Here is a 15,008-nt window from a genome sequence, read left to right as displayed (position 1 = left end):
TACAGAAACCACAGTACCACCAAAAAATAAATAAATAAAGAAGACATGGATTCAATCCGTATTATCAACAAGAAAAGTAAAAGCCCACTATGAAGTCATACAGTTACTTCTTTCTCCCCACCCCCTTCGGTACTAGGGATGGAACCCAAGGGCATTGTACCTCCAAACTACACCCCCAGCCCTATTCTTCAGTCTTTGCATTTTTGAAACAGGATCTCACTGAATTGTGAAGGGCCTCACCTTTAAGTAGCTGAGGCTGTCTGCAATGTATGTGCCACCACACCTGGCTTGTCTCTATTTTATAGATAAGGAAATTGAGGCTGGGGGTTTAGCTAGAAACTAATGGGATTAAGATTCAAACTTGAAGCGCCCAGCATGGTGGCAGACACTTGTAATTCCAGCGCTTAGGAAGCTGAGACAGGAGGATCACACAGGTTCAAAGCCAGCCTCAGCTACTTAGGCTCTCAGAACATAGACCCTGTTTCCAAATAAATTATAAAATAGGGCTGGGGTGTAGAAACCCCCTGGGTTATACCCCCTAGTGCGCGCACGCACACACACACACGAAAGATTCAAGCTTGGATCTTGATTTCTGGGTTTTTTTTTTTTTTTTGGTACCCTGGATTGAACCCAGGGGCAGTGTACCTCCTCAGTACACCCCAGCCATATTTTATTTTTTTTTATATGGAAACAGAGGGTATAAGTTGCTGAGGCTGGCCATGAACCTGTGGTCCTCCTGTCTCAGCCTTCCAAGTAGAGATTTAAAGCATGCATTACTATGCCAAGTTTAGCATTTCTTAAACTAAATGGCATTAGAAAAGTATTTTTACTGCTCTTTCATCTCTCCATATCAGCATACAAATTGAAATAAATACCTGTTTATCCCCTTACTTACATCACCGTTTTAATAATGACTGTTTTATCAATGTAGTTAAACTTGAGTACCTTATTAATCTAAGTTACTCAGTAAGTACCTAAACATGGTATGAACAAAAGTTTATGCACTTTATTTTTCCTGTACTGAGCATGGAACCCAGAGGCATTCTACCTCCAAGGCCTATTTTTTATTCTTTGACACAGAGTCTCATTGAGTTGTGTATGGCCTAAGTAACTGAGGCTGGCAATGAAGTTGTGATCCTAATCTCAGCCTCCCAAATGCTGGGATTACAAGTGTGCACCACCATACCTGGTTACACTTTGTGAATTTTTTAATGAAAACCTCTTTAAAACTTGCAGTTTAGATTTTTTTAAATGTGAGCTACACATGAGCAGGTATTCATTCTTCAAATGAATAGTCAGTCAACTTTTAATATTGTATTATTTTTGCTCAATGTCATGTTTTTCCCACAGGGAATGGACAGTGGATTTGCAGGTGGAGAAGATGAAATTTATAATGTTTATGATCAAGCCTGGAGAGGTGGTAAAGATATGGCCCAAAGTATTTATAGGCCCAGTAAAAATCTCGACAAAGACATGTATGGTGATGACCTAGAAGCCAGAATAAAGACCAACAGGTACCAAGGCAGACAATTGTTTCATTGTTTATACCTGTGAAACAAAAGTAGTTCACAGTCCCTTCTCTTTTTTCCTAGATTTGTTCCTGACAAGGAGTTTTCTGGTTCAGACCGCAGACAGAGGGGCCGAGAAGGACCAGTCCAGTTTGAGGAAGATCCTTTTGGTTTGGACAAATTTTTAGAAGAAGCCAAACAGCACGGTGGCTCTAAAAGACCATCAGATAGCAGCCGCCCCAAGGAACATGAGCATGAAGGCAAGAAGAGAAGGAAGGAGTAGGCACTCCTCTTCTAGAAATGAACTGTTATCAGAACTCCAATGATGCAAGTCATGGGGACACTTTGTAAATGGTCAGGATAAAACCAAACCTGGGCACCAGGTCCCAGTGCTACTTTTTATTATAGGAAATGGGGGGATTGAAAATTCTACTTTGGATTATGTAGTTTTTTTAAAAGAGTGGGTTGTGTTTATGCTTTTCACACCTTTTGGCATTTATAGAATGCACGGATTTAAGACCACTTCCTTTTGTGTGACACTAGTAGTCTGGGGTAATATTTTGTATAAAAACAGCTGTTAGTGAATAAAATTACCCCAACCATGAGTAGGAGAATGTTCACATACTGGAACTGTGCTACCAAATGAATTTGGCCCCTATTGTGATATTTTACTTTGGAGTGGGGTAAGGTCTTGCTTAGTGCAGCTATTCCTTTCAAATAAAAACATTTAGACAAAGTTCTAGTTAGTGGCTTTTTTTTTAATCCACAGTTAATCTCAGATATCTTTATCTTCATCAGATGTTTGATCACTATGCAAAATTTTTGGTTTTTGGGCTTGAACGTGGAGCTGAAAAAAAACAAATTAGCAATGTCAGCAAAAGCAATGTTTGTAAAAACACTAATACTGGATTTTACCACTGTTTGTGGGGCAAGAGATGTACTGGTGATTGAACCCAGAGGCATTCTACCTCTGAGCTATACGCCCATCTGGTTTTTTTGTTGTTTGAAAACAGCATCTCCAAAGGTTGCTGAGAGTTTCACTAAGTTCCTTAGGTTGTCCTGGAACCTCCAAGATACAACTCCGGCTCTTTTTTATTTTGAAATGGGGTCTTGCTAGGTTGCTGAGGGTGTGGCTAAATTGCTGAGGCAATCACAATCCTCTCTTCACTTTCCAAATACTAGGATTTCAGGTATGTGCCACTATGCCAAAAAAATTTACTTTATAGTAATTCCTTATTAGGGACTCAGCAGCTCTGACTCAAGCACTTATTCCTTGTTTTCCTTAAGACTCCTGAACTTCAATTAGAAATTATAAATCAACTTTGAGCCGGGTGTGGGGGCACATGCTTGTAATCCCAGCACTTGGGAGGCTGAGACAGGAGAATCACGAAGGTTTGAAGCTAGCCTCAGTTACTAAGTGAGGCACTCAGCAACTTAGTGAGACCCTGTTTTTAAAGAAACTATAAAATAGGTCTGAGAGTATAGCCCAGAGGTAGAAAAGCCCCTGGGTTCCACCCCCAGTACCACACACACACAAAAAAAAAATATAAATCAATTTGGTCCACTAACATATAGTTAGTAGGGAATCCAGGATTTGAACCTTAAGTTTGCCTGGCTTGAACTTCCGTTTCTGCTGTTCTGTGTTATATATACCTTGACCCACTGGAAGTGTATTCAGTGGTGGAGTGCATGCTTATTAGCATGTGGAAGACCCTGGGTTCTATCCCCAGCACCTATAATTTAAAAAGTCTTCATGTACCTCCCTCCCCATCCTTTTTAGAACTAGGCACTCTATTGCCACCACTCTTAGCAAGCATTAAAGAAGTCAGGCATAAGCTTGGGGTGGTGGCACACGCTTGTAAGCCAGCCTCAGCTACTCAGTGAGGCTCTCAACAACTTAGCGAGACATTGTTTCCAAATAAAATATAAAACAAGACTGGGAGCCTAGCCGGGAGGAAGAAGTCCCCTGGGTTCCATCCTCAGTACCACCAAAAAAATAAAAAATAAAAAAAAAGGTCAGGCATAAATTTCCCCAAATCCCAGTCATTCCAGATTTTTGACCTATTTAAGTAATACAGGGAAAGCTCAAGGTACATAAGATTTACCTTAACTCCATCAATAATATGATTTTCCTGTTGTACTGCATTCTGAAGTTCTTCTTCAGAAGAAAATTGAATCCAACCAAAACCTCTGTGAAAGCCAGTCTCTTTGTCCTAAAAAATGCAAAATATAATAAAGGGAAAGATTATGAACTTGAAGTTTCCATAAGCTCCAAAACAAACCATCAACTTTTCATTTATCAAGATACAGACATTAGTAAATGTCAATAACCTTGCTTTAGTACATACGTAGTCCTCCAGTTGCCAAAGGCTCAATCTGAGTATTAACATTCTACTTTTCCTGTGGCGCTAGAATAGAAATAGATGAGATTTCTGGGTTTTTTTTTTTTTGGGGGGGGGGTAGGAGGGTGCTGGGGATTGAACCTAGTAGGCATTCCACCTTCCAAGTTTTATTTCCAAATTATATTCCCAATCTGATTTTCTTTTTTTTATTTTTGTAATATTGGAGATGGACCCAAGGGCATTCTACCTCTGAGTTACACCCAGCCCTACTTTTTTATTCTTTATTTTGAAATAAGGACTCACTGAGTTGCAAAGGGCCTCACTAAGCAGTAGCTGAGGCTGTCTGCAAACCTTAGTCCCTGCCTCAGCCTCCCAAATGCTGGGATTACAGTAAGTATGTGCCACCACACCTGGCTGATTTTATTTATTTTCAAAAAGGGTCTAAGTTGCCAAGGGCCTTGCTAAGTTGCTGAGTCTGGCTTCAAATCTGTGATCCTCCTGACTCGGCCTCCCAAGTACTGGATTACAAGTGTGCACCACCAGGCCTGGCTATTATTCTTGATGCAGAACACACCAACCTCAGACCCAAAGGAAACTGACCACGAAAGCATTCTGTTTCTAACCCCTAAACTCCTAGGACCTAAAAACTTAGGCCTTAAAACCTAGTTGCACCCAGCCATTCATTTCTGAGAATAGCAACCTCACCACCACCATTATCATGTGTTTCTAATGAAAGACAAAAAAGGTAATTAAAATATTTACACTTACATGCATTTTGCTAATTTCCCATGTGCAAAAGGCAAAGTGTTTATCATTCAATCTCGTTTTGGGCTCAAATCCCCAGTGCCAAAAAAAAATTTTTTAGTTTTAAACTTACAGAAAGCTTTCATATCTAAAACATATGTGTTTCATTCTTTTAATCAATATAAAACTTACAATCAATATATAATTTCATTGTATTAATTTATTATCTATTCAGTGGCACTAATGAGCTTTTATGTTTTAGACAGTTATCTGATACTGAACAATGCTGCTTTGGACATTATTGAACATACATTTCTGTAGGCTAAATTCCTAGAAATGGCATTGCTAAATCAAATGTAAATTCTTAATTTTGACATTTTGCCAACTATACTTAAGAACTCAAAGTACCAGTTAAACTTCTCAACCACTTGAGTGCCAGTTTCCCTACACTTTCACCACACTATATAAGAATAATCTGTTACATTCTTGGAAGTCAAGTAACATTAAACCAAATGTTAAAAATTTAAATGCTTTTACATTATACTTCTACCACAAAGCCATTTCAGTGAAGTGAGGAAGTTTAAGGAAGTATGTGTAAACTCAGACTGAAAAGCACACAGATACAGTCCGGGAGAAAGCAGAACAAATTTATAGATTGATTTCTAGACTTTCATGAAAAAAATGTACTTAATATAAAAATATTGAAGCCGAGTATAGTGCACATCTGTAATCCCAGTACTGAGACGGGATTGCAGATCTGAAGCCAGCCTCAGCAATTAAACAAGATCCCTCTTTCAATAAAAATAAGGCTGGGGTGCAAGTTGCTCAGAGGTAGAATGGCCTTAGGTTCAATCCCCATTAAAAATAAATATATAGAGCTGAGCGTGGGCACATGCCTGTAGTCCCAATACTTGGAAGGCTGGGACAGGGGGATCACAGGTTTGAAATCAGACTCAGCTACTTAGTGAGCCTTACCTACTCGGCCCTCTCCAACTTAGACTCTGTTTTCAAAATAAAGAATAAAAAATAGGGCTGAGGGTATGGTTCAAAAGTAGAATGCCCCTGGGTTTAATCCCCAGTACCACAAATAAATATATATGTAAATGTATAAGTACTAGATGACAAGGATAAAATACTCTGCCAGCCAATTATTCCTAAAGCAAAATTATACTCCACTATGGCCCCATATATTCCATGAATACCATGTTGTATCTTGTACAATCACCTTTTGAATAAGGATACGACCTGTAATTTGCTTCTAGCCAAAAGAAAATGGTAAAGGTGGTGGGATACCACTCCTTGACTGGACCACATGGCAAGGCATTCTCCCTGTGATTAAATTATATATAGGCCTCTATCTTGGCAAACTGGAGAAACTCCCTTGCTGGCTTTGAAGAAGCAAGTGGACATGTTATAAAACAGACTACAGAAAAGTCAGGTGACAAGGAATTGCAGAGAGTCCTTGGGAGCTACATTAGCTACCATATACAAACCAACAGGCGCTTCAGGACTGGGGATACAGCTCAACGGTAGAGCACTTAACCAGCATGCCCAAGACCTGAGGTTCAGTTGCTAGTAATGCAAAAAAGAAAAAAGAATATATACAAAAAGAAAACATGGACCTCAGCCCTACTGCTGAAAGATGAATTGTCTACAATGTCAGGGAGCTCGGAAGTCCTCTGCATTTGAGACTATAAAGATGCAGGATCAACTGACTCCTGGACTACAGTCAAGTGCAATCCTGAGCAGAGGAGTGGCAGAGCTGGTACACAGCTGTGACATCACATGTGTGTGTGTTAAGTTTGTGGTAGCTTTTTGTTGTTTTCAGTACTGGGAATTGAACGCAGGGACTTTCTACCTCTGAGCTACACCCTCAGCACTATCTTATTTTTTATTGTGAAACAGGGTTTCACTAAGTTGTGGAGGGTCTTACTAAGTTGCTGAGGCTAGCCACAAACCTGGAACCCTCCAATCTCAGCCTCCCAAGTACTGGGATTACAAGTGTGTGCTACCATACCTGACTTAGGGTTTTGTTTTAATCAGTAACACCCACGCCCTCATCACTCAGTTATACCTCCAGCCCTTAGTAGATTTTTTAAAGATAACACTTACAGGCCAGGCATTTGGGAGGCTGAGACCAGAGGATCATGGTTTGCAGACAGCCTCAGCTACTTAGGCCCTCTGCAACTTAATGAGACCCTGTTTCAAAATAAAGAATAAAAAATAGGACAGGGGATGTAGCTCAGAGGTCCAATGCCCCTGGGTTCCATCCCCAGACTTGCAAAAAAAAAAAAAAAAAGATAATACTTACAAAAGGTAAAGTGCATTTTCGTATATGACCAAACTGAGCAAAGTGTTCTCTTAGCTCACCTGTACAAAGGGAGAAAAAATGTCGTTAGTATAATTTGTATATTTATCCTAGATTGTAGATAAAAAACAAAAGGGGTCAACAAATCAGAGGCTTTTTGTGTGTGTGATACTGAGGGTTGAACTCAGGGGCATTCTACCTCTGAGCTGCACCCCCAGCCCTATTTTATATTGTTTATTTTTGAAAATAAGGTCTCACTAAATTTCAGAGGGCCTCACTAAGTAGCTGAGGCTGGCCATGAACCTGCGACCCGGTCTCAGCCTCTTAAGTACTGGAATTACAAGTGTGTGCCACCACGCCCTGACTCAGAGGCTCAATTTCTAATGGACTTTAATGGTTGGTCAACCAATTGGTAAGATTAGGAACTCACATAACATAATACTAGACAAATCTAAGATGTTTCAGTATAAAAATTAATCCTCTCTACGAGCTTGGAGGTAAGTATTATTGACCCCATTTTTATTATTTTTTTTTTTTTTGGTGGTACTGGGAGTGGAACCCAGAGGCTTTCTACCTCCGGACTATACTCCCAGACCTATTTTATATTTTATTTGGAAACAGGGTCTCACTAAGTTGTTGAGAGCCTCACTAAGTAGTTGAGGCTGGCTTCGAACCTGTGCGATCCTCCTGTCTCAGCCTCCCAAGCGTGGGGATTACAAGCGCCCAGCTTTTTTTGTTTTGTTTTGTTTTTGTTTTAGGTACTGAGGGTTGAACCCAGGGCCATTCTACTTCCAAGCTACACCTCCAACCCTATTTTTTTTTTTTTTTTTTTTTTTTTTGGTGGTACTGGGGTTGGAACTCAGGGGCGTTCTACCTTTCGAGCTACACTCCGGCCCTAATTTTTTTATTTTTTATTTTGAAACAGGGTCACACTGAGTTGCAAAGAATTTCACTAAGTAGCTGCGGCTGTCTGTGAACCAAGATCTTCCTATCTCAACCTCCCAAATGCTGGGATTACAAATATGCGCCACCACACCTGGCTTCTATTTTTTATTCTTAGTTTTTTTTTTTTTTTTTTTTTTTTTTTTGTGGTACTGGGGGTGGAACCCAGGGGCTTTTCTACTTCCGGACTATACTCCCAGACCCATTTTATATTTTATTTGGAAACAGGGTCTCACTAAATTGCTGAGAGCCTAAGTGGCTGGGGCTGGCTTTGAACCTGTGCGATCCTCCTGTCTCAGCCTCCCAAGCACGGGGATTACAAGCGTGCACCACCACGCCTGGCGACCCCATTTTTAATTATTAAATTGAGGCACAGTTATGAGCCCTTTCCTCTGTTAACTTCAGGTATCCTGGTTATACATAATTATTAAATGAGCGAGCTAGAATTCTAAGCGGACAGTCTGGCAGAGTCCTTTTCTCAATCACAACGTACAACCTCTATCCAATTGCCTGACGGAAACCTCAAAAGCTCAAACTCAACACATGCCTACTTCACTTCGCTTGGCCTCCTCCTCCTCCTAATACCAGCCAGGCTGTTCATCAATGCTAAAAATCTCGAAATCGTTCAGTTCCTCATTCCGTACCCTCTTCCAACCATCAAGAAAAACTCCGTTTATTTTATATTTGAAAATAAGTGGATCTGACCCCTCCACTTTTACCAATTATCTTTTGTATCACTATACTCTTGCCACCTTGAATCCAAACTGCACACTGCAGTCAAAATAGTCCCTTCTAAACCGGGCGTGGTGGCGCACGCTTGTAATCCCAGCATTCGGGAGGCTGAGACCTGGAGGATCGCGGTTCGCGGACAGCCTCAGGTACTTAGTGAGGTCCTCTGCAACTCAGTGAGACTCGGTTTCAAAATAAAGAATAAAAAATTGGGCAGGGGGTGTAGCTCGGAGATTGAATGCCCCTGGGTTCCATCCCCAGACCCCCCCACACACACACACACAAACAGTCCCTTCTAAACCAGCGTGGTGGCGCACACTTGTAATCCCAGCATTCGCCTGAGGATCGGAGGTTCCCGGTTTGCTGACAGCCTCAGCTACTTAGTGAGGCCCTCTGCAGCTTAATGAGACCTTGTTTCAAAATAAAGAATAAAAAACAGGGCTAGGGATGTAGCTCGGAAGTAGAATGCCCCTGGGTTCCATCCCTTATAACTTGTATTATCTCAAAGTTACCAAACAATAATACACCCTTCCACCAAATCACAATTTACAGGAGGCCGTGAGTTTGTGGCTTAAAAACTCAGAGGGCATCCCTAAAAAGTCAATTACAAACAAAATTTCTGTGCACTGCCTTGGTCGGGTGCAAACCTGGCCCCCAGGCGGACTCGTGCTCGGCACCAGGCAGGTTTTGAGGCGGCTCGGATCTGAACGCCCCGGCCCTCCCACGTCTCCATCACTCACTGGCCGCAGCGGTCCACGGAATTTTTCTGACAAAAGCAATGGGCCGGCCGCTACTCGTCCGCAGCGCCATGGCGCTCCTCACCGCAGAGGCTGCCATGTTTAGACCCGAAAACCTCGGCGACCTGAGGTCGCGACCCGGAAGAGCTTCCCGGATTCGCCCCAAGGGCATCTGCTTCCGGGTCGGAGAGGCCGGGCCCGCGAGATGGGGAAGATGGCGACGGCCGTGGGTTCCGTGGTGACTCTGGCAGCAGAGCCCGGGGAGGACGCTTTTCGGAAACTTTTCCGCTTCTACCGACAGTGCCGGCCCGGGACCGCGGACCTGGGCGGCGTCATCGACTTCTCCGCGGCCCACGCAGCCCGCGGCGGCCCGGGCGACAGCGGCCACAAGGTACGGAGAGCAGCGCCGGCTCCCCATCGCCTCGCTCGCTCCTTTTTTTTTTCCACTTGTGCTACTGGGGATTGGAACCAGAGTCATTCAGCCTCCGAGCTCCATTTGTTGTTGTTGTTGTTTTGTTGTTGTTGTTGTTGTTCTGAACCAGAGTCTTGCAAGGTTGCTGATACTCTCGCTACGGTGCAGAGGCTGCCATCGAACCTGCGATCTTCCTGTCTCGGCCTCCCAAGTACTGACAAGAGAGGCTTGCGGCCACCAAGTGAGGCTCGCCTCGCTTCTTGAAGAGGCTTCCTCGCCGGTCTTTGCTTCCAGGCGGATCATTTTTGAGCGATCCCATCCTCGGGGGCGGAGTACAACTGCCCACCAGCGGTCACCTTTTGGCGTTAAAGCAACGCTAGCTTGCGGGTTTCTTCACGCCTTGGTTCTCCCCGCCCACCGGTGTTAGAAAAGCCTGGAAATTGGTGTTTATTTCGTTCTTCCACTTGTAGTTCTACTTTATTTTGTATAAGATTCTGTAGAAAGTCTTTATAGAGCCGGGCGTGGTGGCGTACGCTTGTAATCCCCGCGCTTGGGAGGCAGAGACAGGAGGATCGCGCAGGTTCGAAGCCAGCTGCGTGCACTGGCTTAGGAGACCCTGTTTCCAAATAAAAATGTAAAAATAGGTCTGGGAGTGTAGCCCGGAGGTAGAAGGCTTCCAGGAAGCCCAGTACCACACACACACACACAAAAAAAGTCTTTATAGACGTTAGGGTGACACTTTGAAGCTTTAAAAAAAAATCTACCATGTGATCCCAAACTCAGAGGGATCCGACTTTGTTAGTTAAGCCTTTGTGCATAAGACTAGTAGTCACTGACTTCTCTGGGCCTTTTACAAAGAGGTTATCGAGGATTCCAAACTTATATTTTTTAAGTAAATCAGTTTACGGACTGAAGTAGTAACTTCATAAAGTTAACTTTATTTTTTGTAGTACTGGGATGAAACCCAGGGGTTTCTCTACCTCCGGGCTATACTCCCAGACATATTTTATACTTTATTTGGAAACAGGGTTTCACTAAGTTGCTGAGAGCCTCACTAAGTAGCTGAAGCTGGCTTCGAACCAGTGCGATCCTCCAGTCTCAGCCTCCCAAGCGCTGGGATTACAAGCGTGCACCACCACACCTGGCTAAGTTAATTTATTTTCTTAAAATAAAAACAGATTATAGAAGGATACCGACATAAATCTGCATGGTGAGGCTACAGTAATCATAGTACTTAGGAATATGTGACAGTAGACTTGTACTGTTGAGGACAGCCTCAGCAAGGTAGCAGTACTCTCAGTAATCTAGAAAGACCCTCTTTCAAAATTAAAAGGTAGAGCTCTGAGGCTGAGGGTGTAGCTCTGAGGTAGAATGCCCCTGAGTTCAGCGCGAGCGCACACGCACACACACACACACACATTGATGTGTATATATGTGTGTGTATAAATATATGTTCCAAGTACTCTTCTGTATTTCTGCTAAACCCTGAAGATTAAGAAAGGGGATACAATGAGAAGGTGGCCACTAGAAAAACACAAAAGTTATGCAGTTACATTTTCCTTATAATCACTTTAAAATAGAGGGTGTGCAGCCCTTTAATTGGCCCTGGGTTTTGGCCATGGATGTCCCTGTAAGGCACTCCTTCCAAGCATAGTTAGAACTCTCAATAAAATTGGAATGCTGTAGTAATTCCATACTTATCTAGAACTCAGCTTCTCAGAAACTTCATTTTTTACTCAAAATGGTCTTAGAGTTGTCAATACAACACAGTTTGCACTGGCTAGGCATAGTGCTGCACACTTGTAATCCCAGTACTTGGGAGGCTGAGACAGAAGGATCACAAGTCTGCAGCCAGCCTCAGCGACTTAGTGAGGCCCTCCGCAACTCAGTGAGACCCTGTTTCAAAATAGGGCTAAACTAGGTTCAATCACCAGTATTGCAAAAAAAGAAAAGAAGAAATTGGGTCCGTGTTGCTGAGGCTGGTTTTGTACCTGTGATCCTCTGGCCCAGCCTCTGAATTAGGTCTCTTAACCAATATATTGAATCATCCATAAGATGCTCTGTGCAAAGAAAACTTCATCGGCTTGTAATCCTTCATTTCTAAATAACTAAAAACAGCAAAAATCCTAGTGTCAGCATTTTATCTAAAAGAGAAAATACTGTAATTTTCACAAATAGGGTTCCCAGAGTTGTAGAAACATTTATTCTTTTTGATTAGAGGGATCTCTTCCATTCTCTTACCCTCTCCAACCTACTGTTTCTCATAGCTCTGTTAAAACACCAACCATATGCAAGTGCCTCAGAAGCAGCATTGAGAGCACTAACCAGAGTAAAGAACATTTTGTGGGTTATTCCAGTACACCAAACAGGAGACATGAACAAGGTGTTTGGTCACTAAAGCCAGGTGTGGTAGTGCAAGCCTATAATCCTAGTACTTGGAAGGCTGAGGCAGGAAGATTATAGGTTTGAGGTCAGCCTCAGCCACTTAGCAAAGTAGTACTGGGGTTAAATCCAGGGGCATTCTACCTTCAAGCTACACTCCCAGCCCTTTTTATATTGAAACAGGGTATAGTTAAGTTGCAGAGACTAATCTCAAACCGTGATCCTCCTGTCTCAGCTTCCCAAGTACTGGGATTACAGATGCGTGCCACCACACCCAACTAAAAGACAGTCTTATAGGCCAAAACTAGCCTGCTTTAATTTTCCTTTTACCACCTATATTTTATATAACTCTGTAATGTTATAGGTGAAGAAACTGGTTCTGAGAAGTTAAGTAACTCATCTAAAAGTCCTAGACTAGGAATCGGGTAGACCTAAGAGTAGGATCCCAGACATAAGTCTCTTAGCTTTGCCTCATACTGGAAATGTCTTTGGAGGTTTGTGTCTCCTAGGGTTGACCTATAAAATAGCTTTAGCCTTCTGCCTTGTGGTGTTTCCTTCCTGTCAGGTGGTCAGATCTCAGCTAAACCTGTCCTCAGTCGCTGAGCATGATGCGCGTAGAGCAGGACTTCAGCCAGTCAGCAAGTGGCAAGCCTACGGACTTGAAGGCTATCCCGGTGAGTGCCCCGACCTCAAAGAAGGTGAAGTCACTCCCATTTTGCCAGTTTCATAGGAGGAGCTTGAGCAAACAAATAGAAATAGGAGAGAACTGAACACATACAGGTGTTTCACTTCTACACACATCCTAAAGCACGACTTTCCTAAGATGTGCATTTACGTAGCATTCCTAAAGGATAGAACAGTAGTAAGCAGTGCCTGCCTTCTATGGCAAAAAAGCAACACAGCAAATAAAAAATACAGGCATTGGCTGTAAGCTTCAAGTCACCACTCTAAACTGCTAGTCTACCAGAAGACCTGCCTTAAAAATAGAATAATTTGTCACTCCAGTCACATTAAGTTGTTGTGCTTTCAGGGAAAGCACAACAACTTAAAACGTGTTGCTATCAAGGCAGAATATTTGAAAAGAGAATTATAGGTAATTAGATCAAAATTCCTAATAGACTAATTTAGAATTTTTAATTTAGTGCTCTTGACCAGCTTACTCTACAAATAGAAGAATTAAGATAAGAGTGAGACCTAAGCCAAGTGTGGTGGCACATGCTTATAATCCTAGTACTTAGGAGAATGAGACTGGAGAATCAAAAGTTGAAGGACAGCCTGAGCAATTTAGTGAGATTCTTTTCAACCTAGTGAGACCCTATTTCCAAATAAAAAATAAAACCATTCTGAGAATGTGACTTGGAGGTAGAATGCTTTCGGGTTTAATTCCCAAGACCACATACACAAAAAGAGTGGGAGCCATACATGGTGGCTTATACCTTGGAAAGTTGAGACAGGAGGATCATAGGTTCAAGGCCAACCTCAGCAACTTAGTGAGACTGTTTTAAAATATATATATTATTGCCGGATGTGGTGGTGAACACTTGTAATCCCCACGCTTGGGAGGCAGAGACAGGAGGATCGCGCAGGTTCAAAGCCAGCCTCGCTGGCTTAAGAGACCCTGTTTCCAAATAAAATATAAAATAAGTCTGAGAGTGTAGCCCAGAGGTAGAAGGGTTCCATCTCCAGTACCACCAAATAATAATAATAATATTTAAATATTATTTTTCACCTTTTTATTTCTTTTTTGTAGTATTGGGGATTGAAACCAGAGGTATTTTACCTCTGATCTACACACCCAGCCTGATCTTATTTCTTATGTGGAAATAAGGTCTCACTAGGTTGCTGAGACCCTGACTAAATTGCTGAGGCCTGCAATCCTTCTGTTTTAACCTCCCAAGTACTGGGATTGCAGGTGTTTACCACCACACCCAGTTTATTAACCATCTTTTTAAGAGGAGAAAATAAGGTTAGGTTACTTTCAAGGTTGCGAAAATCTTTCCAACACACCTGCTGTATGCCGGAAAGATCTTTACTTTCATCACACCATACTGAGAAGAGGTGTAGATGACCTTCCATCCCTGTTGTATCAGTCAAGGAGACAGAAATCATCAATTACTTTAACAGATAACAATATAAAGAATGATTAGTCAAGGATTAGATTACTTTAATATATAACTTAATCCAAAGAGTTATAAGGTATTAGAAAACTGAAAAGATAGCCAGGCGTAGTGGTGCATGCTTGTAATCCCAGTGCTTGGGAGGCTGAGACAGGAGGATTGCACAGGTTTGAAGCCAGCCTCAGCTACTTGGGTTCTCAGCAACTTAGTGAGACCCTGTTTCCAAATAAAATATAAAATAGTTCTGGGAGTGTAGCCCGGAGGTGGAAAAGCCTCTGGGTCACACCCCCAGTACCACAATAAATAAATAAATAAATAAATAAATACCTGAAAAGATAAAAGGAGAACACTGGTATCACAGAGGCAGTAGGTGCAGGAAGCAGCCACCACCCCTACAACTAAGAGTAAAATCAGAAGTGTTTGGAGCTCTTAAATTTAGAAGCTTGGAAGAGGAAACTAGGTCTGTCTCTCCTGTGTACATACATGCATCTTCTCATGTTTGTTCCTCTTTGTTAGGGGTCAAACCCAGGGCCTCAGGCATGCTAGGCAAGAGTTCTACCACTTATATATACCCCCTGTCCATGGGACTTAGAATTCTTAGGGAGAAACATAATGAGGCTGATTCTATTATGTAGAAAAACAATGTTAGAACCAACTTCTGCCCCCCCCCCCCCCGATCATTCATTAGTTTCCTGTCTGGGTACAGGTTGGCAGGGAGCCAGCTGGCAAAGGAAATATAATTGGCAGGTCCCAACCCAACATGAATTCAAATGTAGAAGAATGAATT

The 15,008-nt window shown here is 42.3% G+C and overlaps 3 protein-coding genes across 3 annotated transcripts in view; 2 read left to right on the top strand and 1 right to left on the bottom strand.

The window, feature by feature from the left end:
* Positions 1 to 1,791, top strand: part of SNW1 (SNW domain containing 1) — a gene marked incomplete at both ends in the record, with an annotated part of 30,203 nt that extends 28,412 nt beyond the window's left edge. The window contains 2 exons of the mRNA XM_080707186.1: positions 1,351 to 1,514; positions 1,593 to 1,791. Of these exons, the coding sequence (XP_080563312.1) occupies positions 1,351 to 1,514; positions 1,593 to 1,791 (363 nt within the window). The remainder of the gene's footprint in view (positions 1 to 1,350; positions 1,515 to 1,592) is intronic.
* A 492-nt stretch (positions 1,792 to 2,283) lies between these two features.
* Positions 2,284 to 9,410, bottom strand: SLIRP (SRA stem-loop interacting RNA binding protein; the record flags this gene model as incomplete). Its single annotated transcript, XM_080708117.1, has 4 exons — positions 2,284 to 2,355; positions 3,614 to 3,721; positions 6,906 to 6,964; positions 9,314 to 9,410. 4 exons carry the CDS (start codon positions 9,408 to 9,410, stop codon positions 2,284 to 2,286), a joined length of 336 nt encoding a protein of 111 aa, XP_080564243.1.
* Positions 9,411 to 9,515: 105 nt separating this feature from the next.
* ALKBH1 (alkB homolog 1, histone H2A dioxygenase) overlaps positions 9,516 to 15,008 on the top strand; it is a gene marked incomplete at both ends in the record, with an annotated part of 36,652 nt that continues 31,159 nt past the window's right edge. Inside the window, 2 exons of the mRNA XM_080707915.1 lie at positions 9,516 to 9,701; positions 12,670 to 12,778. Coding sequence (XP_080564041.1) covers positions 9,516 to 9,701; positions 12,670 to 12,778 — 295 coding nt within the window. The remainder of the gene's footprint in view (positions 9,702 to 12,669; positions 12,779 to 15,008) is intronic.

This window comes from Muscardinus avellanarius (assembly GCF_963383645.1).
Source record: "Muscardinus avellanarius genome assembly, chromosome: 12".
NCBI lineage: Eukaryota > Metazoa > Chordata > Mammalia > Rodentia > Gliridae > Muscardinus > Muscardinus avellanarius.
This window is presented reverse-complemented; position numbering and strand designations above follow the sequence as displayed.